The sequence below is a fragment of the Mytilus galloprovincialis genome, chromosome 1, assembly GCF_965363235.1.
Source record: "Mytilus galloprovincialis chromosome 1, xbMytGall1.hap1.1, whole genome shotgun sequence".
Taxonomy (NCBI): Eukaryota; Metazoa; Mollusca; class Bivalvia; order Mytilida; family Mytilidae; genus Mytilus; species Mytilus galloprovincialis.
The window spans coordinates 104432024-104459244 of record NC_134838.1 but is presented as its reverse complement, the minus strand read 5'-3'; the positions used below and the strand labels follow the sequence as shown (position 1 = coordinate 104459244).

At 31.8% G+C, this 27221-nt stretch overlaps 1 protein-coding gene across 3 annotated transcripts in view; it reads left to right on the top strand.

The window, feature by feature from the left end:
- Positions 1-26947, top strand: part of LOC143048387 (uncharacterized) — a 57730-nt gene extending 30783 nt beyond the window's left edge. For 2 of the 3 annotated variants that reach the window (XM_076222081.1, XM_076222067.1), the window contains exons 14-19: positions 9035-10145; positions 18272-18701; positions 21643-21782; positions 22267-22410; positions 22952-23183; positions 24807-26947. In XM_076222081.1, the coding sequence (XP_076078196.1) occupies positions 9035-10145; positions 18272-18701; positions 21643-21782; positions 22267-22410; positions 22952-23183; positions 24807-25013 (2264 nt within the window). In that variant the 3' untranslated portion in view covers positions 25014-26947. Of the gene's footprint in view, positions 1-9034; positions 10146-18271; positions 18702-21642; positions 21783-22266; positions 22411-22951; positions 23184-23762; positions 23811-24806 lie in introns of all 3 variants that reach the window. The other variant, XM_076222075.1, reaches the window with a different exon arrangement.
- The last annotated feature ends 274 nt before the right edge of the window (positions 26948-27221 follow it).

The window sequence follows — 27221 nt, the reverse complement described above, 5'->3', positions numbered from 1 at the left end:
GGATGCTTCATACTTTGTATATAGATGCTTCATGTTACGAAGTTTCCGTCAGTCACATGTCCAATGTCCTTGACCTCATTTTCATGGTTCAGTGACCACTTGAAAAAAAAGTTCAAATTTTTTGTAATGTTGAATTCTCTCTTATTATAAGTAATAGGATAACTATATTTGATATGTGCGTACCTTGCAAGGTCCTCGTGTCTGTCAGACAGTTTTCACTTGACCTCGACGTCATTTCATGGATCAGTGAACAAGGTTAAGTTTTGGTGGTCAAGTCCATATCTCAGATACTATAAGCAATAGGGCTAGTATATTCGGTGTATGGAAGGACTGTAAGGTGTACATGTCCAACTGGCAGGTGTCATCTGACCTTGACCTCATTTTCATGGTTCAGTGGTTATAGTTAAATTTTTGTGTTTTGGTCTGTTTTTCTCGTACTATATGCAATAGGTCTACTGTATTTGTTGTATGGAATGATTGTAAAGTGTACATGTCTAGCGGGCAGATGTCATGTGACCTTGACCTCATTTTCATGGTTCAGTGGTCAAAGTTAAGTTTTTGAGTTTTGGTCTTTTTATCTAATACTATATGCCATAGGTCAACTATATTTGGTGTATGGAAATATTTTATGATTTTTATGTCAGTCGCGCAGGTTTTATTTGACCGTGACCTCATTTTCACGGTTCATTGCACAGTGTTAAGTTTTCGTGTTTTGGTCTATTTTTCTTAAACTATAAGTAATGTGTCAACTATATATGTTGTATAGAAGCATTGTTAGCTGTACATGTCTGCCTGGCATGGTTCATCTGACCTTGACCTCATTTTCAAGGTTCATTGGTCACTGTTAAGTTATCTTGATTAATGTTAAGTTTATGTGACAGTTGTAATAAAGCTTAGCTTTATACTTAGGACTATCAACATAATATCAATGATTAGTATAGAAGGCGAGACATTTCAGCGTGTGCATTCTTGTTTAGAAATATGTGTTGAAATCAATAATGCTCATGTAACAGTTTGTTTCAGATGTCATTAAGATAATGCAAAGTTTTGTTTCAACATCTGTTATTTGAATAAATTTTTCACCATTAAAGGAAAAATATAATCTTGTAAGAAAATAGGTTGACACTTCAATGGTTTATGCTATACTGAGCGCCTATAGGAACACAAACCATGACATATTTTCCCTTAAATAAAATTAAATCAAACAGATCTTTTTGGAAGTTGACAAATAGCTCTTAGATTTTGAAGACGGTTAGACTTCTTAGGATACGCCTACAGATCATTTTCAGCAATTTTCTGAGCTTTTTGATTTAATATTTTATCATTCACAAATGTCACATTTCAAACAAACAAAAATTGAAATTTACACAGTAGATGGCAGATTTCCACCATAGGGAAGTAGAGAGTAAAGGTTATCAAAAAGTCATGCAGATTGAGAATTTTTGGTCTATTGAATAAGTTTGCATAAAATTTGTGAGTTCCAAATGTACCTACATTCACATTGGAGTAAGTTTCTGATTTGAAACAAGCAGATGCAAGACCTAATTGTTTTAGAAGTAACTTGCAGCAAAATGTTTAAATAACATCATTCAACTGTGACTCAAATAGGGGGGACCAAAGGAAAATATGATATGTTTTGATTTTATAGGCACTCAGTATATTAATAATTCCTTACCTGTTATATATACTAACATAAATAAAGATGGTTCACTTTCATTAGTTGCTGCAATTTTTGTATCACTAACAAAAAATATTCTGGAAATCAGGATAAAGTGATTTTAATGTGTGAGAGATGGAGGTAACGACAGAATAAACTGTCAATATAAAGTTTTATGGATGTTTAATAAAATTAAGATAATTTTTTAAATAACTCCTTTATTAAGCATGTTAATTTTACTAATCTGCAGGATATATGTACCATTAAGCCAGTCTTTGGCTTGGATTCAGTATTATTTGAGTATCCTTTTACACAAATAATTGGTAATAATACAGTTTATAAAGGTTTAAGGTTTCTGATTTCAGAATCTTTGGAATACCTAACTGACAAAATAAGTTGATGTGATAATTACCATTTCAAAATAATATGCAAAAAATGTTTTGGACAATCCTGGGCTTAATTCAACTTTATAAAATCCAAAGAGAGCAATATCTATTCTATTTATTCAATAGGACAGTTTGACTTACAAAAACTTTAATAGTCTGACAAAGACTGATTCAGCTTAAAGGTTTTATTTCTTTGGCAATAAATGTCTGGCTCAGCTTGTCAGTCTAGTACAAATCAGGGTACATATTCATTTCATAATTAAACTGTTCTTCATCTGAATATCAATTTATAGGCCACCTGACTATAAACTCTCCTCCATCATCATGGTCTTGAAGGGCAAGGTCGGAGATGCTATAGAGTTTGTATAGAAAGGTTTTCATGATGATGAATAATGAACATGGGTTAGAAATGGTACATGGCTTTGATATACTGTTATATTGAATGAGAGAAAGATTTGAGTTTAACATTTACACGTTCCTTATGATATGATCTTTCTAATTTTAATGGCTAATAAGGGTTTTGACCCAAATTTCACAATCCTCTAGTATAGTTATTGAAAGAGGGAGTGAGGCATCTGTGTACTATGAACACATTCTTGTTGACTAAAAAATTCCCATTGATGAAGATGCAGAATAGGGACACTCATTATGAAATATATATCTTGACCTTATTGTAGCAATTTATTTCAGATGACAACTGTTCTTTGATTTTGAAATAGTACCCCACCCCATGTAACAACAACCTCTACAAATAAAAAATAGTCTATAATGAGCATCATAGCAACCAAAAAGATTATACATACATAAACCCATTCCATGACATTCAAAGAATGAATTTCTATACACAAAAATAGTCTTGTTAGTAACCATATGTTACTGACTTGATATCTAAATCTCCCAAGGGTGATCGCTACCTTTTTGATAAACAAAATAGAGTGCATTGATCATAACATTCTATACTTTCCATACATTATCATTTCCAGAAATTTATCAATGTAATATATCCTCAGATATTCAGGTCACAGAACTATGTTACACCTGTCAAGAAAAATACATAATTTTTACAATGTGCAGGAATCTATTATCTGTTCTAAAGATATAAATGATGTCATTGTTAAAGTCATCTTTAAAAATTGGAGTTATCTCCTATTGTCCCATTAGCTGAATCAACTACAAATTAACCAATGCTTTATGGACGATGCAATATTTAATTTTACTTCCAAATGATAAATTATCGCAATCTTTACCATTCAGTGCTTACAGGCACTTTGATTTTTAATCTGGGCAAAATTGTAATTGCATTTCATTTAAGTTAACCCTCTTGCTGCCGACCGTTTTTCAAGGTTGCATTTCATATGCCGGAAAATACGACAGCTCAACGTCTGTGACGTAACATGCCAAACAACAACGTCATTCGATATATGACGTCACGACAAAATGACCACTACATTTGGGACCAATTGGAGAAAAACATAACCCTGTTTATTCTTCCGAATTTTAATTGAAAGAGATACAGCATTGATAAGAAGCTTGCATAAATTTATCCATAGACATATGTGTCCCTCCGGCACTGCCGGTTTGGACATATGTGTCCCTCCGGCAGCAAGAGGGTTTAAAGTCATAAGAAACCTCAAATTAAAAAAAATAATACATATGTTTTTTAGCTCACCTGTCCCAAAGGGACAAGTGAGCTTATGCCATCACTTGGCGTCCGTCGTCGTCCGTCGTCTGTCGTCCGTCGTCTGTCGTCGTAAACTATTTCAAGAATCTTCTCCTCTGAAACTACTGGGCCAAATACTTTCAAACTTTAACTGAATGTTCCTTAGGGTATCTTATTTATAAATTGTATCCGAAGTTTTGATCTATCAACAAACATGGTTGCCATTGCTAAAAATAGAACATAGGGGTCAAATGCAGTTTTTGGCTTATATCTCAAAAACCAAAGCATTTAGAGCAAATCTGACATAGGGTAATATTGTTTATCAGGTCAAGATCTATCTGCCCTGAAATTTTCAGATGAATCAGACAACCCGTTGTTGGGTTGCTGCCCCTGAATTGGTAATTTTAAGGAAATTTTGCTGTTTTTGGTTATTATCTTGAATATTATTATAGATAGAGATAAACTGTAAACAGGAATAATGTTCAGCAAAGTAAGATTTACAAATAAGTCAACATGACGGAAATGGTCAGTTGACCCCTTTAGGAGTTATTGCCCTTTATAGTTAATTTTTAACCATTTTTCGTAAATCTTAGTAATCTTTTACAAAAATCTTCTCCTCTGAAACTACTGGGCCAAATACTTCCAAACTTTAATTGAATGTTCCTTAGGGTATCTAGTTTGTAAATTGTATCCGAAGTTATGATCTATCAACAAACATGGTCGCCATTGCTAAAAATAGAACATAGGGGTCAAATGCAGTTTTTGGCTTATAACTCAAAAACCAAAGCATTTAGAGCAAATCTGACATGGGGTAATAATGTTTATCAGGTCAAGATCTATCTGCCCTGAAATTTTCAGATGAATCAGACAACCTGTTGTTGGGTTGCTGCCCCTGAATTGGTAATTTTAAGGAAATTTTGCTGTTTTTGGTTATTATCTTGAATATTATTATAGATAGAGATAAACTGTAAACAGGAATAATGTTCAGCAAAGTAAGATTTACAAATAAGTCAACATGACGGAAATGGTCAGTTGACCCCTTTAGGAGTTATTGCCCTTTATAGTCAATTTTTAACCATTTTTCGTAAATCTTAGTAATCTTTTACAAAAATCTTCTCCTCTGAAACTACTGGGCCAAATACTTCCAAACTTTAACTGAATGTTCCTTAGGGTATCTAGTTTGTAAATTGTATCAGAAGTTGTGATCTATCAACAAACATGGTCGCCATTGCTAAAAATAGAACATAGGGGTCAAATGCAGTTTTTGGCTTATAACTCAAAAACCAAAGCATTTAGAGCAAATCTGACATGGGAAAATATTGTTTATCAGGTCAAGATCTATCTGCCCTGAAATTTTCAGATGAATCAGACAACCTGTTGTTGGGTTACTGCCCCTGAATTGGTAATTTTAAAGAAATTTTGCTGTTTTTGGTTATTATCTTGAATATTATTATAGATAGAGATAAACTGTAAACAGCAATAATGTTCAGCAAAGTAAGATTTACAAATAAGTCAACATGACGGAAATGGTCAGTTGACCCCTTTAGGAGTTATTGCCCTTTATAGTCAATTTTTAACCATTTTTCGTAAATCTTAGTAATCTTTTACAAAAATCTTCTCCTCTGAAACTACTGGGCCAAATACTTCCAAACTTTAACTGAATGTTCCTTAGGGTATCTAGTTTGTAAATTGTATCCGAAGTTATGATCTATCAACAAACATGGTCGCCATTGCTAAAAATAGAACATAGGGGTCAAATGCAGTTTTTGGCTTATAACTCAAAAACCAAAGCATTTAGAGCAAATCTGACGTTGGGTAATATTGTTTATCAGGTCAAGATCTATCTGCCCTGAAATTTTCAGATGAATCAGACAACCTGTTGTTGGGTTGCTGCCCCTGAATTGATAATTTTAAGGAAATTTTGCTGTTTTTGTTTATTATCTTGAATATAATTATAGATAGAAATTAAACTGTCAATTGTTCTTGAACAATTGAGAGGTCTTTCCTTTTGTAATGTAAAATACATGTTCAAATAGACGTAGAATGTATTGAAAAGCTTTAAAACACACTGAAAAACCTTTAAATAAGGTTAAAAACACCAAATTCGCTATATGGGACATGACCTTGACCTTTGACCTTTTGACCTTTGTCAAGGTCATTAGTCCCCAATGTCATTGCCGAAGACCCTATGGGTCTAGGACCTTTGGTTATATAGTAAAACCTGATTTTGTCTTACCAGAAACCTAAAACAGGGGTTATGCCCCTTAAAAAAAGGTCAAATCTCTTTGGTCAAAATGTAACAAAGTTCCGCCATAATGACCCAAACATTTTCCACTATTTAAAACTTCTGTAAGTATAATAGTTCCTGAGATTATCCCATAACAAGGTGGTAGGTCAAAGGTCAAGGTCAGCATACACATTTGACCTTGAGTTATTTTTCAAAGATACATGAATTGATGATGAATGGTGAAGATCCTAGGTGTCTACGACTTACGGTTTCTGAGTTTTGGTGGTCAACCGACACCGGTTAATTTTCATAGGGGCATAACCCTACCAATGAGTCGTTGAATCTTTTCGATCCAAATGTAACGAAGAACCGGGGTCTGGTCCTGAACAAATTTCACCCTTTGTTTTTTCTCTACCTTTTACGGTTACGGTGTTGGAACGATAACAAGGTTTTTTGGTTTCGGAGGGATAACTCCGAACCGACAAAATTTTTCGACTAACAGGGTGAGTTCCGGATAGGTATTCATGACACGAATACAAAGTGTGAATATGAAAGCGACACGTCTTACGGTTACGGAGGCTAACTTCGTCAAAGTTTGGCGGAAAAAGAATAATAATAATAATTAAACTGTCAATTGTTCTTGAACAATTGAGAGGTCTTTCCTTTTGTAATGTAAAATACATGTTCCAATAGAAGTAGAATGTATTGAAAAGCTTTATTACACACTAAAAACCCTTTCAATAAGGTCAAAAAAACATAATCCGCTATTTGGGACATGACCTTGACCTTTGACCTGTTGACCTTTATTAAGGTCAATAGTCCCCAATGTCCTGAACATTTTGCACTATTTACTATTTCTGTAAGTATAATAGTTTTTGAGATATCCAATAAAAAGTGAAAGGTCAAAGGTCAAGGTCAACCTTAAAAAGCTTTAAAACACACTAAAAATCCTTCATATAAGGTTTAAAACACTAAATTTGCTATCTGGGACATGACCTTGACCTTTGACCTTTTGACCTTTGTCAAGGTCATTAGTCCCCAATGACATTACTGAAGACCCCAAGGATCTATGACCTTTGGTTATATAGTAAAAGCTGATTTTGTCTTTTCAGAAACCTAAAACAGGCTTTATGCCCCTTAAAAAAGGTCAAATCTCTTCGGTCACAATGTAACAAAGTTGCGCCATAATGACCCAAACATTTTCCACTATTTAAAACTTCTGTAAGTATAATGGTTTCTGAGATTATTCCATAACAAGGTGTTAGGTCAAAGGTCAAGGTCAACATACAAATTTGACCTTGAGGTATTTTTCAAACATACATGAATTGATGATGATTGGTGAAGATCCTAGGTGGCTACGACTTACGGTTTCTGAGTTTTGGTGGCCAACCGACACCGGTTAATTTTCATAGGGGCATAACCCTACCAATGAGTCGTTGAATCTTTTCGATCCAAATGTAACGAAGAACCGGGGTCTGGTCCTGAACAAATTTCACCCTTTGTTTTTTGTCTACCTATTACGGTTACGGTGTTGGAACGATAACAAGGTTTTTGGCTTTCGGAGGGATTACTCCGAACCGACAAAATATTTCGACTCACAGGGTGAGTTCCAGATAGGTATTCATGACACCGATACAAAGTGTGAACATGAAAGCGACACGTCTTACGGTTAACGCGGCTAAATTTGTTAAAGTTTGGCGGAAAAAGAATAATAATAATAATAATAATAATAATAATAAACAGAAGAAATACAGTAAGGTCTTTCCCTTTTGTAAAAGGAAAGACCTTAATAATAATAAACAGAAGAAATACAGTAAGGTCTTTCCCTTTTGTAAAAGGAAAGACCTTAATAAACTGTAAACAGCAATAATGTTCAGCAAAGTAAGATCTTCAATTAAGTCAATTTGACCAAAATTGTCAATTGACCCCTTAAGGAGTTATTGCCCTTTAAAGACTTTTTTCACAATTTGTTCATCATGTTGACTTACTTTAAAAAATCTTCTCCTTTGAAACTGCTGTATCAATTTCAGCCAAACTTAGGCTAAATGAGTTTCAGAGTATCTAGTATAAATTTTATATTTTATTTCCTTGTATGTCAAGAAACATAGCTCCTATGGCTAAAATAGAACATAGGAGAAAATGATTATTTTTTTTGGCTTTTGAAGAAAATAGGACGATCCAAAAAACATTTAAATAAATTGAAAAGCCAAAATAATCATTGATGAGAGATTTAACCAAAAGAATTAAGGTGAGCGATTCAGGCTCTTGAGAGCCTCTTGTTTATAACTCAATGGCTAGTTTTCATTATAAAACTTATGTACATATACTTTTTTCAGAAGACAATTCTTTAATTTAATCATATTTAGAAGAAGATTACTTTATTTTAATTGCTTCCTTCCAGGAAGCAATTTCCCCGACATATTTTCCGTATGCAAAGTGACCTTAGTGTGACCCATCTCGTAAAAATCCGGTGATCGCAATACACATGGATGTCCTTAAAATAAACTATTATCTGAATTTACATGTTTTACACGTGCTCAATTGCCATGCTTTTTTGTTGATTTTTTGTCGATTGCTGACAAACAGGTGACAATCGTTAAACTTCGGCTTCAAAACACGAACTTTAATTACCTGCCATATTTTCACAACAACACTGACCGATTGAAAAAAAAATGACGATTATACGAAATTTACACGAACAAAATGATGAATTCGTGCACAGAAGACTAAATTTATTATGTTTGTATGCATTGGTTCAAGAATTGGATGAACATTATTTTTCACCGGTCACTCGTTTCTTATGACTTTAAGAAGGCTATTTTACAGGTGTGTAGACTGGGCCCTTCATCCATTGTATAGTTTATCTGATTTCCTTGTTCCACTTTCAATTTTATATTCAATCTTATATGACATATTATACATATTCAGTGACCTTAGGTGTTTTAAGTTTTGTTTTGTTATACATGTGTTTGTCAGGTTTGTGCAACAAAATCATAAGTACTTTTACAAAATAGTCCCACCTGACATATACACATCTCTGTGAATTTACAGATGTAGAACTGATTATATCCTCTTACTTATAAGTTTTGAATAATATATTTCAGTATTTGACTATGGATTGTTACCTAGGAAGGAATGGGAGTTTAAAATTCCAAAAAAATCCACAAATGCCAAAGATGACAAGCAATCCTCAGGTAAAATGTCTTCCAAGAACAGAGAGGAATCCACATCGTCAAAATCCCGATCAATTTACAATGGAAAAGAAAATGATCATCAATCTAGTATAGAGACAGGAAGAGATTCCAACAAAAAATCAGAGAAGGAGAAACATTCATCTAGAAAATCTACATGTAGTTCCTTTGGTGAAAAAGAACCATTTAGATTATTTGGAAAAGAAGAAAACAAAGACAGTAAAGGATTCAAAGTAAAGCCTTGTAAATCCACTGTAGTACAAACAACTGTTCCACGCTCTAAAGATGTTGGTTCCATAATGCAAATGATACGGAGCAATGTGTTAAACAAGGACAATAAAAAAAATATGGATGACTTCTCTGTGTATTCTCCCTCAGATTGTCTGACCGATAACCAATCTGAGGTAACTAGTGGGTCTACTGAAGAAACCACACAAGATTTAATGGATATCATGGATGGTAAAGTTCCACTGGAGATTATTGACGAGGTTGGAACTGATACAGACTCAATATTAGACAATTCTTCATTCAATATCTCCAATGAGTATGCCAAAGATTTGAACAATGCAATACCAGGAGTCTATGGCTCTAAAACAAAACATTTGTCCGGGGATGTACTTAAATCTAAAGCTACAAATGTTGATATTTCTAACATCACTGACACTACGAAGGGTATGAAAAAAGACAGTCCAATCATTTATCAATTAGAAAACACTCATATGAGGGATTTAAATGATAATTTAGTGACAAATGCAGGACAAAATTTAAATGCCTGTACATTACCAGAAAAATCCACCATCAGCAATTTGAATAGTTTTCCTGTTTGTACATCATCAACTAAAAGACCTGTTGGTGTTATAGACCCTCTGGATGATCTGGATTTCTATATACCAAGTGTAGACAGGAAGGTCGAAGAAGTTAATAATGGAAAACAGATGAGAATCACTGTAAAAAACGACTGTCCACTGAATAAAACTGTTCTAGGATATTCACTGGTAGAACTTATAAAGACATGTCTCCATGGGTGGGTATAAACTTAATTTTCAAATAAGTGAGATCATTCTCAGTACTATAGATCAGAAAAAAATATAAATGTTGAAATTTCGCCAAATAACATTTTTATGGCCTAAATTGAACTTAGCTCTGCCTCAATATTGTATTGTATAAAAATTTTGTGTCTTATTTTTAGCTCACCTGGCCCGAAGGGCCAAGTGAGCTATTCCCATCACTTTGCGTCCGGCGTCCGGCGTCGTCGTCCGTCGTCGTTAACTTTTACAAAAATCTTCTCCTCTGAAATTTCTCCAAATCAAACCAAACTTGGCCACAATCATCATTGGGGTATCTAGTTTAAAAAATGTGTGGCGTGACCCGGTCAACCAACCAAGATGGCCGCCACGGCTAAAAATAGAACATAGGGGTAAAATGCAGTTTTTGGCTTATAACTCAAAAACCAAAGCATTTAGAGCAAATCTGACATGGGGTAAAAATGTTTATCAGGTCAAGATCTATCTGCCCTGAAATTTTCAGATGAATCGGTCAATCGGTTGTTGGGTTACTGCCCCTGAATTGGTAATTTTGAGGAAATTTTGCTGTTTTTGGTTATTATCTTGAATATTATTATAGATAGAGATAAACTGTAAACAACAATAATGTTCAGCAAAGTAAGATCTACAAATAAGTCAACATGACCAAAATGGTCAGTTGACCCGTTTAGGAGTTATTGCCCTTTATAGTCAATTTTTAACCATTTTTCGTAAATTAAAGTAATCTTTTACAAAAATCTTCTCCTCTGAAACTACTGGGCCAAATTAATCCAAACTTGGCCACAATCATCTTTGGGGTATCTAGTTTAACAAATGTGTGGCGTGACCTGGTCAACCAACCAAGATGGCCGCCATGGCTAAAAATAGAACATAGGGGTAAAATGCAGTTTTTGGCTTATAACTCAAAAACCAAAGCATTTTGAGGAAATCTGACATGGGATAAAAATGTTTATTAGGTCAAGATCTATCTGCCCTGAAATTTTCAGATGAATCGGTCAATCGGTTGTTGGGTTGCTGCCCCTGAATTGGTAATTTTGAGGAAATTTTGCTGTTTTTGGTTATTATCTTGAATATTATTATAGATAGAGATAAACTGTAAAAAGCAATAATGTTCAGCACAGTAAGATCTACAAATAAGTCAACATGACCAAAATGGTCAGTTGACCTGTGTAGGAGTTATTGCCCTTTATAGTCAATTTTTAACCATTTTTTATACGACCGCAAATTTTGAAAAAATTTTCGTCGTATATTGCTATCACGTTGGCGTCTGCGTCGTCGTCGTCGTCGTCGTCGTCGTCGTCGTCCGGCGTCCGAATACTTTTAGTTTTCGCACTCTAACTTTAGTAAAAGTGAATAGAAATCTATGAAATTTTAACACAAGGTTTATGACCATAAAAGGAAGGTTGGTATTGATTTTGGGAGTTTTGGTCCCAACATTTTAGGAATAAGGGGCCAAAAAGGGCCCAAATAAGCATTTTCTTGGTTTTCGCACCATAACTTTAGTTTAAGTTAATAGAAATCTATGAAATTTTGACACAAGGTTTATGACCACAAAAGAAAGATTGGGATTGATTTTGGGAGTTTTGGTTTCAATAGTTTAGGAATAAGGGGCCAATAAAGGGCCCAAATAAGCATTTTTCTTGGTTTTTGCACAATAACCTTAGGTTAAGTAAATGGAAATCTATGAAATTTAAACACAATGTTTATGACCACAAAAGGAAGGTTGGTATTTATTTTGGGAGTTTAGGACCCAACAGATTAGGAATTAGGGGCCAAAAAGGGACCCAAATAAGCATTTTTCTTGGTTTTCGCACTATAATGTTAGTATAAGTAAATACAAATCTATGAAATTTAAACACAAGGCTTATGACCATAAAAGGAAGGTTGGTATTGATTTTGGGAGTTTTGGTCCCAACAGTTTAGGAAAAAGGGGCCCAAAGGGTCCAAAATTAAACTTTGTTTGATTTCATCAAAATTGAATAATTGGGGTTCTTTGATATGCCGAATCTAACTGTATATGTAGATTCTCAACTTTTGGTACCGTTTTCAAATTGGTCTACATTAAGGTCCAAAGGGTCCAAAATTAAACTTAGTTTGATTTTGACAAAAAATGAATCGGTTGGGTTCTTTGATATGTTGAATCTAAAAATGTACTTAGATTCTTGATTATTGAAGTTTTTTTGGTCCAGTTTTCAAATTGGTCTACATTAAGGTCCAAAGGGTCCAAAATTAAACTTTGTTTGATTTCATCAAAAATTGAATCCTTGGGGTTCTTTGATATGCCAAATCTAACTGTGTATGTAGATTCTTCATTTTTGGTCCTGTTTTCAAATTTCAAATTCTACATTAAAGTCCAAAGGGTCCAAAATTAAACTAAGTTTGATTTTAACAAAAATTAAATTCTTGGGCCTCTTTGATATGCTGAATCTAAACATGTACTTAGATTTTTGATTATGGGCCCAGTTTTCAAGTTGGTCCAAATCAGGATCTAAAATTATTATATTAAGTATTGTGCAATAGCAAGTCTTTTCAATTGCACAGTATTGTGCAATGGCAAGAAATATCTAATTGCACAATATTGTGAAATAGCAAATTTTTTTTTAATTAGAGTTATCTTTCTTTGTCCAGAATAGTAAGCAAGAAATATCCTATTTGTGCAATAGCAAGAATTTTTTTTAATTGGAGTTATCTTTCTTTGTCCAGAATCAACTTAAATCTTTGTTATATACAATATACAATGTATATACACTTTTTACTACCTACTGATAAATTTAAATAATCTTTACCATTCAGTGATAACAAGCAGTTTTTTTACATCTTAATATTTTATGATGTATTTAAATGAGTAGTTATTGTTGCAAACTCCATTAGAAATTTGAATTGATATCAGTTTTGAAAAAGGGAAACGGGGATGTGAAAAAAAAGGGGGGGGGGTTAAATTTTTCTCATTTCAGATTTCATAAATAAAAAGAAAATTTCTTCAAACATTTTTTTGAGAGGATTAATATTCAACAGCATAGTGATTTGCTCAAAGGCAAAAAAAACCTTTTAAGTTCATTAGACCACATTCATTCTGTGTCAGAAACCTATGCTGTGTCAACTATTTAATTTTAGATTTAAAAAGTTTGAAGAAGAAATCTTTAATTGATTTGTAAAATCTTGGCATTTGTTTTGTGTAAAATAAAACCATGTAATGTCAAAAATTTGATCACAATCCAAATTCAGAGCTGTATCATGCTTGAATGTTTTGTCCATACTTGCCCCAACTGTTCAGGGTTCGACCTCTGCGGTCGTATAAAGCTGCACCCTGCGGAGCACCTGGTTGTAAATTAAAGTAATCTTTTACAAAAATCTTCTCCTCTGAAACTACTGGGCCAAATTAATCCAAACTTGGCCACAATCATCTTTTGGGTATCTAGTTTAAAAAATGTGTGGCTTGACCTGGTCAACCAACTAAGATGGCCGCCACAGCTAAAAATAGAACATAGGGGTAAAATGCAGTTTTTGGCTTATAACTATGAAACCAAATCATTTAGAGCAAATCTGACAAGAAGTTAAATTGTTAATCAAGTCAATATCTATCTGCCCTGAAATTTTCAGTTGAATCAGTCAACCCGTTGTTGGGTTGCTGCCCCTGAATTGGTAATTTTGAGGAAATTTTGCTGTTTTTGGTTATTATCTTGAATATTATTATAGATAGAGATAAACTGTAAACAGCAATAATGTTCATCAAAGTAAGATCTACAAAAAGGTCAACATGACGAAAATGGTCAGTTGACCCGTTTAGGAGTTATTGCCCTTTATAGTAAATTTTTAACCATTTTTCGTAAATTAAAGTAATCTTTTACAAAAATCTTCTCCTCTGAAACTACTGGGCCAAACTAATCCAAACTTGGCCACAATCATCTTTGGGGTATCTAGTTTAAAAAATGTGTGGCATGACTTGGTCAACCAACTAAGATGGCCGCCACAGCTAAAAATAAAACATAGGGGTAAAATGCAGTTTTTGGCTTATAACTATGAAACCAAAGCATTTAGAGCAAATCTGACAAGAAGTTAATTTGTTAATCAAGTCAATATCTATCTGCCCTGAATTTTTCAGATGAATTGGACAACTGGTTGTTGGGTTGCTGCCCTCCAAATGGTAATTTTTAAAGAAATTTTGCCGTTTTTGGTTATCTTGAATACTATTATAGATAGCGATAAACTGTAAACAGCAATAATGTTCAGCAAAGTAAGATCTACAAATAAGTCAACATGACCTTAATGGTCAATTGACCCCTTAAGGAGTTATTGCCCTTTATAGTCAATTTTTAACAATTTTCATTAATTTGGTAAATTTATGTAAATTTTTACCAAATATAGTTCTCTGTTACTAATGGGCAAAGTTCATTATAGATAATATTGTAAGAAGCAAAATCGTTCAGAAAGTAAGAACTTCAAACACATCACCATCACCAAAATACAATTTTGTCATGAATCCATTTGTGTCCTTTGTTTAATATGCACATAGACCAAGGTGAGCGACACAGGCTCTTTAGAGCCTCTAGTTTGGATAAGCTATATCGCATACAACAAGCATTGCAGTTTTTATACAACTGCAAAAATTGAAAAAAAAACGCTTGTCGTCCGAATACTTTTGGTTTTCGCACTATAACTTTTGTTTTTTTTTTAAAGTAAATAGAAATCTATGAAATTAAAACACAAGGTTTATGACCACAAAAGGAAGGTTGGGATTGATTTTGGAAGTTTTGGTCCCAACAGTTTAGGTATTAGGGGCCAAAAAGAGCACAAATAAGCATTTTCTTGGTTTTCGCACTATAACTTTAGTTTAAGTAAATAGAAATCTATGAAATTTTGACACAAGGTTTATGACCACAAAAGGAAGGTTGGGATTGATTTTGGGAGTTTTGGTTCCAACTGTTTAGGAATTAGTGGCCAAAAAAAGGGCCCAAATAAGCATTATTCTTGGTTTTCACACCATAACTTTAGTGTAAGTAAATAGAAATCTATGAAATTTAAACACAAGGTTTATGAACACAAAAGGAAGGTTGGAATTGATTTTTGGAGTTGAGATCCCAACAGTTTAGGAATTAGGGGCCAAAAAAGGGCCCAAATAAGCATTTTTCTTGGTTTTCGCACCATAACTTTAGTATAAGTAAATAGAAATCTATGAAATTTAAACACAAGGTTTATGACCATAAAAGGAAGGTTGGGATTGATATTGGGAGTTTTGGTCCCAACAGTTTAGGAATAAGGGGCCCAAAGGGTCCAAAATTAAACTTTGTTTGATTTCATCAAAAATTGAATAATTAGGGTTCTTTGATATGCGGAATTTAACTGTGTATGTAGATTCTTAATTTTTGGTCCCGTTTTCAAATTGGTCTACATTAAGGTCCAAAGGGTCCAAAATTAAACTTGGTTTGATTTTAACAAAAATTGAATCCTTGGGGTTCTTTGATATGCTGAATCTAAACATGTACTTAGATTTTTATACGACCGCAAAATTTGAAAATTTTTTCGTCGTATATTGCTATCACGTTGGCGTCTGCTTTTAGTTTTCGCACTCTAACTTTAGTAAAAGTGAATGGAAATCTATGAAATTTTAACACAAGGTTTATGACCACAAAAGGAAGGTTGGTATTGATTTTGGGAGTTTTGGTCCCAACATTTTAGGAATTAGGGGCCAAAAAGGGCCCAAATAAGCATTTTCTTGGTTTTCGCACTATAACTTTAGTTTAAGTTAATAGAAATCTATGAAATTTTGACACAAGGTTTATGACCACAAAAGAACGGTTGGGATTGATTTTGGGAGTTTTGGTCCCAACAGAATAAGGGGCCCAAAGGGTCCAAAATTAAACTTTGTTTGATTTCATCAAAATTGAATAATTGGGGTTCTTTGATATGCCGAATCTAACTGTCATGACTGTGTATGTAGATTCTTAACCTTTGGTCCCCTTTTCAAATTGGTCTACATTAAGGTCCAAAGGGTCCAAAATTAAACTTAGTTTGATTTTGACAAAAAATGAATCAGTTAGGTTCTTTGATATGCTGAATCTAAAAATGTACTTAGATTCTTGATTATTGGCCCAGTTTTCAAGTTGGTCCAAATCGGGGTCCAAAATTAAACTTTGTTTGATTTCATCAAAAATTGAATAAATGGGGTTCTTTGATATACCAAATCTAACTGTGTATGTAGATTCTTCATTTTTGGTCCTGTTTTCAAATTGGTCTACACTAAAGTCCAAAGGGTCCAAAATTAAACTTAGTCTGATTTTAACAAAAATTGAAATCTTGGGGTTCTTTGATATGCTGAATCCAAAATATACTTAGATTTTTTATTATGGGCCCAGTTTTCAAGTTGGTCCAAATCAGGATCCAAAATTATTATATTAAGTATTGTGCAATAGCAAGTCTTTTCAATTGCACAGTATTGCGCAATGGCAAGAAATATCTAATTGCACAATATTGTGAAATAGCAAATTTTTTTTTAATTAGAGTTATCTTTCTTTGTCCAGAATAGTAAGCAAGAAATATCTAATTGCAAAATATTGTGCAATAGCAAGATTTTTTTTAATTGGAGTTATCTTTCTTTGTCCAGAATCAATTTAAATCTTTGTTATATACAATATACAATGTATATTCACTTTTTACTACCAACTGATAAATTAAAATAATCTTTACCATTCAGTGATAACAAGCAGTTTTTTTACATCTTAATATTTTATGATGTATTTAAATGAGTAGTTATTGTTGCAAACTCCATTAGAAATTTTAATTGAGATTAGTTTTGGAATAAGGGAAAGGGGAATGTGATTAAAAAAATTGGGTTCAATTTTTCTCATTTGAAATTTCATAAATAAAAAAGAAAATTTCTTCAAACATTTTTTTGAGAGGATTAATATTCAACAACATAGTGAATTGCTCTAAGAGAAAACAAAAATTTTAAGTTCATTAGAACACATTCATTCTGTGTCAGAAACCTATGCTGTGTCAACTATTTAATCACAATCCAAATTTAGAGCTGAATCCAGCTTGAATGTTGTGTCCATACTTGCCCCAACTGTTCAGGGTTCAACCTCTGCGGTCGTATAAAGCTACGCCCTGCGGAGCATCTGGTTGATTATGGGCCCAGTTTTTAAGTTGGTCCAAATCAGGATCCAAAATTATTATATTAAGTATTGTGCAATAGCAAGAAATTTTCAATTGCACAGTATTCAGCAATAGTAAGAAATCTTCAACTGCACAGTATTGTGCAATAGCAAGAAATTTTCAATTGCACAGTATTGCGCAATAGCAAGAAATCTTCAATTGCACAGTATTGTGCAATAGCAAGTATTTTTAATTGCACAGTATTGCGCAATAGCAAGAAATATCTAATTGCACAATATTGCGCAAAAGCAAGAAATTTTCAATTGGAGTTATCTTTCTTTGTCCAGAATAGTAGTTGAATCAACTTAAATCATTGTTTTATACAATATACAATGTATATTCACTTTTACTACCAACTGATAAATTAAAACAATTTTTACCAATCAGTGATAACAAGCACTTTTTTTACATTTTGATATTTTATGATGTATTTAAATGAGTAGTTATTGTTGCAAACTCCATTAGTAATTTGAATAGAGATCAGTTTTTGAATAAGAGAAGGGGGGGGTCAATTTTTCTCATTTCAGATTTCATAAATAAAAAGAAAATTTCTTCAAACATTTTTTTTGAGAGGATTAATATTCAACAGCATAGTGAATTTCTCAATGGCAAAAAGCAAATTTTAAGTTTATTAGACCACATTCATTCTGTGTCAGAAACCTATGCTGTGTCAACTATTTAATCACAATCCAAATTTAGAGCTGAATCCAGCTTGAATGTTGTGTCCATACTTGCCCCAACCGTTCAGGGTTCAGCCTCTGCGGTCGTATAAAGCGGTGCCCTGTGGAGCATCTGATTCTTTTTAAAGTACAAAATCCTTGTTTTCTAGAACTATGTTGTTAGTTTAACTGTCAAATGTATGTTAACTAACTTAAGAAAATTTAAGAAATTTAACATTTGTTTGTGAAATTATTCAATATGTTAAACACAGAATCATTTACATTTACACGTTCAGAAAACAAGAAGATATGAGGATTGTTAACCTGCAGGAATCCATAATCCAAAAATCTGTTAATCTGACATTACACAAGCTGAACATAGCAGCAACTCTGGAGAGAACAGTTGATAAGAATGATGCTGCTCCAATGATTGAAGAGGAACCATCTGAAGCTGTTACTAAGAAAGAAGAAGACCTTATTCCTGGTTTGGGAGACTTGCATGTTCTAGAGGAGGCCATTCATAACTCTTTTACTGAGGAAGACAGTGAGAATAATGAAGAAAAAGCAAAAACAACTGATGTGTTGAAATGTGATCAAGTTGTTGTAACTGAGGCCACAAAGTCATTACAAAGTCTAAAGAAAGGTGATACAGTCAAGAATATAGAAATCTCTCCAATCAGAGGACCAGAGTCTAAAAAAACAGTCCCTGAAGCTAAAAGGGCACATGTAAGTTCTTTGGAATTACATAAACCTTGGCATTTATTTGTTATGATACTGTTGACTAAAATTAAAACCAATTCATTACTGAAATAAAAATTAAAACCAATTCATTACTAAAATAAAATTAGAACCAATTCATAACTGAAATAAAAAAAATAAAACTAATCAATTACTTAAATAACAATAAAAACCAATTCATTACTGAAATAAAAATTAAAACCAATTCATTACTAAAAAAATAAAATTAGAACCAGTTCATAACTGAAATAAAAAAAAAAATAAAACTAATCAATTACTTAAATAACAATAAAAACCAATTCATTGCTAAAATAAAAATTAGAACCAATTCATAATTGAAATAAAAAAAATTAAAACCAATCCATTACTGAAATAAAAATTAAAACCAATTCATTACTGAAATAGAAACTAAAACCAATTCATTACTGAAATAGAAATTAACCAATTCATTACTGAAATAGAAATTAACCAATTCATTACTGAAATAGAAATTAACCAATTCATTACTGAAATAGAAATTAACCAATTCAAGATTATTTAACCTTACAAATAATGTTTACTTGAAATTCTAAAATAGTGTTTTTTTTTTCATCTTTTGTGCCTCTTTTGATTTCTTTAATTTATTTGATTCTTTTTATACGACCGCAAAAATTTTAATTTTTTGGTCGTATATTGCTATCACGTTGGCGTCGTCTGCGTCGTCGTCGTCCGAATACTTTTAGTTTTCGCACTCTAACTTTAGTAAAAGTGAATAGAAATCAATGAAATTTTAACACAAGGTTTATGACCACAAAAGGAAGGTTGGGATTGATTTTGGGAGTTTTGGTCCCAACATTTTAGGAATTAGGGGCCAAAAAGGGCCCAAATAAGCATTTTCTTGGTTTTCGCACTATAACTTTAGTTTAAGTGAATAGAAATCTATGAAATTTTGACACAAGGTTTATGACCACAAAAGGAAGGTTGGGATTGATTTTGGGAGTTTTGGTTCCAACAGTTTAGGAAATAAGGGCCAAAAAAGGGCCCAAATAAGCATTATTCTTGGTTTTCGCACAATAACTTTAGTATAAATCAATGAAATTTTAACACAAGGTTTATGACCACAAAAGGAAGGTTGGGATTGATTTTTGGAGTTGAGGTCACAACAGTTTATGAATTAGGGGCCAAAAAGGGGCCCAAATAAGCATTATTTTGGGTTTTTGCACCATAACTTTAGTATAAGTAAATAGAAATCTATGAAATTTAAACACAAGGTTTATGACCATAAAAGGAAGGTTGGGTTTGATTTTGGGAGTTTTGGTCCTAACAGTTTAGGAATAAGGGGCCCAAAGGGTCCAAAATTGAACTTTGTGTGATTTCATCAAAAATTGAATAATTGGGGTTCTTTGATATGCCGAATCTAACTATGTATGTAGATTCTTAATTTTTGGTCCCGTTTTCAAATTGGTCTACATTAAGGTCCAAAGGGTCCAAAATTAAACTTAGTTTGATTTTAACAAAAATTTAATCCTTGGGGTTCTTTGATATGCTGAATTTAAAAATGTACTTAGATTTTTAATTATTGGCCTAGTTTTCAAGTTGGTCCAAATGGGGGTCCAAAATTAAACTTTGTTTGATTTCATCAAAAATTGAATAAATGGGTTCTTTGATATGCCAAATCTAACTGTGTATGTAGATTCTTAATTTTTGGTCCAGTTTTCAAATTGGTCTACATTAAGGTCCAAAGGGTCCAAAATTAAACTAAGTTTGATTTTAACAAAAATTAAATTCTTGGGCTTATTTGATATGCTTTATCTAAATATGTACTTTTATTTTTGATTATGGGCCCAGTTTTTAAGTTGGTCCAAATCAGGATTCCATATCAAGTATTGTGCAATAGCAAGAAATTTTCAATTGCACAGTAATGCACAAAAGCAAGAAATATCTAATTGCACAATATTTTGCAATAGCAATTAATTTTCAATTGGAGTTATCTTTCTTTGTATAGAATAGTAGTTGATAATATATGTTGGAAATTTGCCAGACATGACTATGATGTCATTTTCTACTTTTATTTGCCAATAACTTTATGTAAATAACTTCATTGGAAATTTGCCAATATAAAATGTTGCTGATGAAGCTTTTTTTCCTTATCTTATCTAAAATGTTTTTAGATAATGTATGTTGGACATTTGCCAGACATGACTATGATGTCATTTTCTATTTTTATTTGCCAATAACTTTATGTAAATAACTTCATTGGAAATTTACCAATATAAAATGTTGCTGATGAAGTTTTTTTTATTGTTTTATACAATAAACAATGTATATTCACTTTTACTACCAACCAATCTTTACCATTCAGTGATAACAAGCACTTTATTTTACATTTTAATATTTTATGATGTATTTAAAGAGTAGTTATTGTTGCAAACTCCATTAGAAATTTGAATTGATATCAGTTTTGGAAAAAGGGAAACGGGGATGTGAAAAAAGGGGGGGGGTTTAAATTTTTCTCATTTCAGATTTCATAAATAAAAAGAAAATTTCTTCAAACATTTTTTTGAGAGGATTAATATTCAACAGCATAGTGAATTGCTCAAAGGCAAAAAAAAACTTTTAAGTTCATTAGACCACATTCGTTCTGTGTCAGAAACCTATGCTGTGTCATGATCAACTATTTAATTTTAGATTTAAAAAGTTTGAAGAAGAAATCTTTAATTGATTTGTAAAATCTTGACATTTGTTTTGTGTAAAAAAAACCCATGTAATGTCAAAAATTTGATCACAATCCAAATTCAGAGCTGTATCACGCTTGAATGTTTTGTCCATACTTGCCCCAACTGTTCAGGGTTCGACCTCTGCGGTCGTATAAAGCTGCGCCCTGCGGAGCACCTGGTTAGACTTTATATCTGCACTCACAAAATTGATAAAAATGTACTTTGCATTTTAGAAGGAGCAGTCAAAGGAGAATAGCAACAGAGGACCAATCAGATCCGCTGTATCTAGAGCTCATCGTCAAGATAGGCAGCATCATCCCTATTCCAGGAAAGAGAAACATTACAAGACTGGATGGTCCTTTGACATTAGCTAGTAAGTTATCATATGAATATAGAATAAAAAAAATACAGACATGTCACTGCATTGCATTGTCACAACTGATTATTTGAAGATTTTCTACTGGAGCTATGATATCTGAATTGGATTTTTTTATCGACATTTTATCAATGTTTTTAGTGTAAACTTAAGTATTAAAACAGAATATTTCATATTTTCATTGCTTTTAATGTATCTCTCATAGTAACAAGTTAAATGAATAATTTTTGCATTTATCTTTTAAAACTAAGATTTCAAAGTTCCTTTAAAATGATATGCTAGTATAAGATATTTAGTTATATTTTTTCATCAACTACAAATCAAAGCTTCTTTATATATTGCACCATGCTTCATCTGATAGTGCCCAACATTGTGACATGTTTTAATTCCTCTGAGTTCTTTATCCAGTTTTCTGAAAACTTATAGTTTACTGTAAAATATAGTCACCAAAATTATTAATCATTGTTTTGTTTTATTGCAGCACCCTTCAAGATATTATGGAGAACCTGACAACCAGTTCATACAAAGATCGCAAGAATATGTCAACACCAAACAGCCGCAGACCAAGATTTTCTAATTATAGATTTCGTCGTTCTGAAGTTCCAGAATTTCTACCGGATGAGAGGTATTCATAGACTATAATTGTCTTTCTACTTCGAAACTACAAAATACATTTTAATTTTTTTACTGCATATTAGAGAAATAATTGACTTTCACAGAGAATTATAAAGAATTGAATTTTGATGAGACAACATCTTCAGTCTGCAAAGGTACCATAAATAATGCATCAATGTAAAGGTACCATAAATAATGCATCAATGTAAATATAAACTTTGTTTTCTTCTCTCAAATCCACAAATCTTTTTGAAAGTCCAAGATTAATATTAGCTAACTATTTTAAATGACGTGTTGCTTGGTAATACCATAAAACATTCGTCCCTTAAATATCTGGCCATCTGTTCCAACACGTTAACTAGTTGCTGAAACAGATTTTACATATGAATTCTTCAACACAATGTTTGATTCTGAGTTTACATGCTTCCTTTTGATTTAAAGATTTTCAGTTTTTGCATTCCAAACTTTTTTGACTTTCAGCTGATAAAATATCTGGTAGATTGACAATATTAATGATGTTATTATGAAAAATTTAATCAATATTTTTTCAGGGAAGACAATTACTTAACAGAAGAAGCCATACCTGATTTTGTTGAGCGTAAGAAGAAAGCAGAGATGTTAGACAATATGAGTACTGCTGGTGGGGAAGATGAACCTTTCTCTGTAGAACAGACCATGTATGATAGAGAGACTGAACCTCCTCGGGAATCTCATAGAGAACATTCCAGGGAGACTGAATCTCCTCGGGAATCTCATAGAGATCATTCCAGGGAAGATTCTAGGGTATGTTTATTTTGTTAAAAATTTCAAGAATTTCAAAATAATAAACCCCATTGAAAGTTACTGTTTTGTAATATGGTATATGATTTTGAAATGCAAATATAAAATTTTTGAAAACTCTGTATTAGACACAAAAAATTAAAATAACAGATAAACCATCCAATAAATGTTATTGAAGAAATTTGAATCAAGAAAGTTAAAAAAAATTATTTGAATTGCATGAATTTTCAATTGATTGAATCATTTATTGTTATAAATGCTTTAAAAAAAAAATCACATATGCTTTTATTCTCTTTGGTTTTTAAAATTGAAAAAACTATCTGATAGTTTGAAAATCAGTATATGATTACTATACTTATCTTTGTTATAAACTAAAAAAATATGCATGTTTTGATTATCTATAGATTGAGCCTGGTAAGTATATGTTATTGGTATTGTATTAGCATGTATTAGTCTTAGATATATCTATATATGAGCATAGTCTTAGATATATCTATATATGAGCATAGTCTTAGTAGAAGTAACACAACTCTGTCTTTCTGGTGTGTATGCATTGTGTAAGCATTGTACATTTATTTTTAGTCTAGGAAACTCCCAAAAGCAAGATACTTAAAACATTAAAAATTAAAAGTAAGTTAAAAACCTGTTCTTTTTGCTTTCCGCACCTTCATCATCATCTTGTAATCATCATTTTGAATAATTTATATCGTCAGATCATTATTTCAGCACCTGTATTTACCTGCTTGTTTCCCTATATTATTCCTTGGATGAACTTTGATGTACTCTAGAAATTGTTAAAAATCATTTAAAAAGTCAAATTGTTTCAAAGAAAACTAAATGAAGGTGACAAAATAGTTAATTTATTCTAGAGTATGTCTTTATTGGTTTACTTACAACTATTTAAATCCTATTCACTTCTTTTCCTCTAGTATGATTTAATTACAATTAAAATTAACTATAATTTATGTTGTAAAAGTTAATGTAATTTGTTTTTAGCTCAGTATCAGTTATTGTCAAGTTTTTTGTATCTTTCTAATGCCTTGTTAAACATGTTCTCAAATCATTTATAAACTAAATGGCGCAATGAGACTGAAGTTGTCCTTGATAATATGTAATTTTTTCAAAACTTAAACTATTCAATACACAATGAATATGAGAATGTCATCTGTTGCCTAGCAATTTTTAAAAGAGAAAAAAAAAAAAAATCCAAGACATGTTTGTCAATGAATTTTTCCATAAATCTCGAAGTCCACAGTTAAAACAAATTAAAAAAGAATCAAAGCAGATATTTTATATACATTAACCAAACAACAACCAAGCAACACACAGGGTATTCAGTTTTGTATGACTGCAAAATTTTTGCAACCATATAACGGTTTGACATCGTCTTCTTTGATGGTCAAAGACATTTGGTTTCTAGACAATAACTTATAGTATAAATATGTGGATTTCTTTGAAATTTAATTGTACCACAATGTTCTAAACGTCAAAAGGAAGGTTGCAAGCCTCTAGTTATCTTTGTAGATAACTTTCAATTGGATGTAAAATGTATCTTATTGATGAAGAGTAATATTAACGATTAATTTTCACAAGTTAATAACAATATTCTTTTTACTTATTTTTAAGTCGATGAGAAATGTATCAAGACAGCTGAACAAAGAGAAATCAAAGGACAAGAAATCTGATAACCATGACGACGATGACATACAGTATCTTGGTACAGAGAGTTCACAACAGAACTGGCAGAATCAAGTTGAAGATTTCTTGGGTCAGTGTGCTTCAAAGTCACCAAAAAAGAAAAGGAGCAGGCGATTTAAGAAAAGAAAATGCTGATAAATGTGTTGTACAGTTATAGGATTCTATAAGCCATTCTTTGCACATATTACTCTTGTGTTACCATGTATGCACTGTATTAAAGGATACTAGACTATCGTGTGAATAACATCCACTTGTTAATTTGACTAAGACAATGTATAAAAAAAGAACCAGACATGTGTTACTCTGAGAAGAAATCTTTTTTTAGAATGTAATATCAGTGACTCTTCACTTAAGTGATTTTGGAAACTCAGGAATAGAAGAGGCATGTAAGAGTACAAAGCGTTGTATATTTATTTAAATGTAGTGCTGTAATTCTGTAATTAGTGCTTGTAAATAGTGTAGTTTTAACTGTATATGTACAGTTTTATTTGCATAGGGTAGATGTGTATGTTTTATACATGAATGCCATTCTCTTTGTGCTATGTGTAGTATTATTCTTTAGTGCTTCATCGTATCAATTCCTTAAGTAGTGAAGAATTGTGCTGTTTTTTTCTTAGTAAAAAATAAGATTAATTTATTCAATCATATTCTTAAGGTAAATTTTAAATTCACAAGGACAAGAACTTTAATCATAGTTGTAATTTTGCTGTGGTAAATAAGTTTCACACCAATGTTTCGAATTCAGGAGTAGTTATAAGTATTGTCTAACAACTAGTTTTTATAAATTAAGAAATTATGGATAACAAATAGTCATAATTTTTTATTGTTTTAGGATCATGAAAGAGAGTGATTTTTATAATCTCCCTAAATTGTCATTTCTGTTCTATTCATGACATTATGTTTTATTCTTTAACAAATGATTTCCCCAGTATATATGATTAAGTCTTAAATTTGGATTGTATATACATTTTACATTCTTTTTAAGCAAAATTAAAAAAAATATTTTGTATATCAAGTCTAACTTAAAATGCACATAGCTTCTCCAGAGGACACATGTATTTTCATAAATAAATTGAATTTTGAAAATATTATTAAAACAAAATGATCATTTACATTTATGTAAAGAGATTTAATATTTTTGTCAATTTTTTTTTGTAAATGCAAAACATGCAATTTTCTTTTTGTTATATTAGAAAAAACATATTGTAAGTCATTCTTAATATTAAATAGTTCATATATATAGACTTTTATCTTTATTTGGATTTATGGTTCAGTGTTGCCAGAATAAATGTTGAAAATACATTATTTGACCACTATTTCTTTTTACGTTATTACAAATTTTAAAGTTTGAAAATTCCATTTAGTTCACATTCCAGAAAACAGAGTTGTTACTTTTAATGAGCTTTTAATCATTCAGTTACAATACGACATTCCCAAACAGTTTTCAGTTCTTCTCACTGATGTTCTGTGAATGTTTTTGTTCTTTTCAAGGATAATGCACACCAATATTAAATTGTTTTTGCTATTAAATGTTTTAAATAGTTCTGTTTGAACTGTACTTCAGAGAGGAAAAAACCTGAAATGAATCATTGACCATTTAGTTTTTAGATTGTATTTTATGTGACATTTTATGTTGCAAGGAAATGAAATCATTTTTTTTTTATCATTTTTTTACTTTAATAACATGGTCCAGTTTATGTGTGAAAAACAGTTATTGTATATGCTATGTAGATAAAATTTTATTTTTTATGTCGGACTTATTCTTGTGCTTTTTCTTCTTCTACATTAAGATGTAAATAGAAAGCACACCAATTTTGTTGTTTTGTTACTAAGTTCTTAAACAATATGTTTAATGAGCTTGATATATACAGAACAAAGATTGTTTTTAAAATGGTACATGTGTTTGATAAATCAGGTGAATTTCTTTTTATTCTTTTTCTGATTTAATTTTATATTTTATGTTTGTTATTAGTGGTGGTTATTTTTGTAATCATGTTTTTCAGAGAACAGCAAAGGACAATTTATATATTGTGAGAAAGTACATATTAAAAAGAACTGTTTTATTATTAGTTTTATTTCTCTTATATTTTGGACTTCCCACAATTGCTGCTTTATTTTACCAATAAGAAGGAAAGCTCTTGCCATATTAACATTTTTGATCACTTTTGTTATTTGAATCACTGGTGATAAAAGTCCTTGGTTAGATTGAACCAAACATGATAGACCCTTTGTTAAATTTCCTTGCCTTCCAATTTAAAAAGAAAAGCATGTCCAACTTCTGATTACAGACTTGCTGGGATATAGCCTTTTTAAGCTCATCTGGCCCAAAAGGTCCAAGTGAGC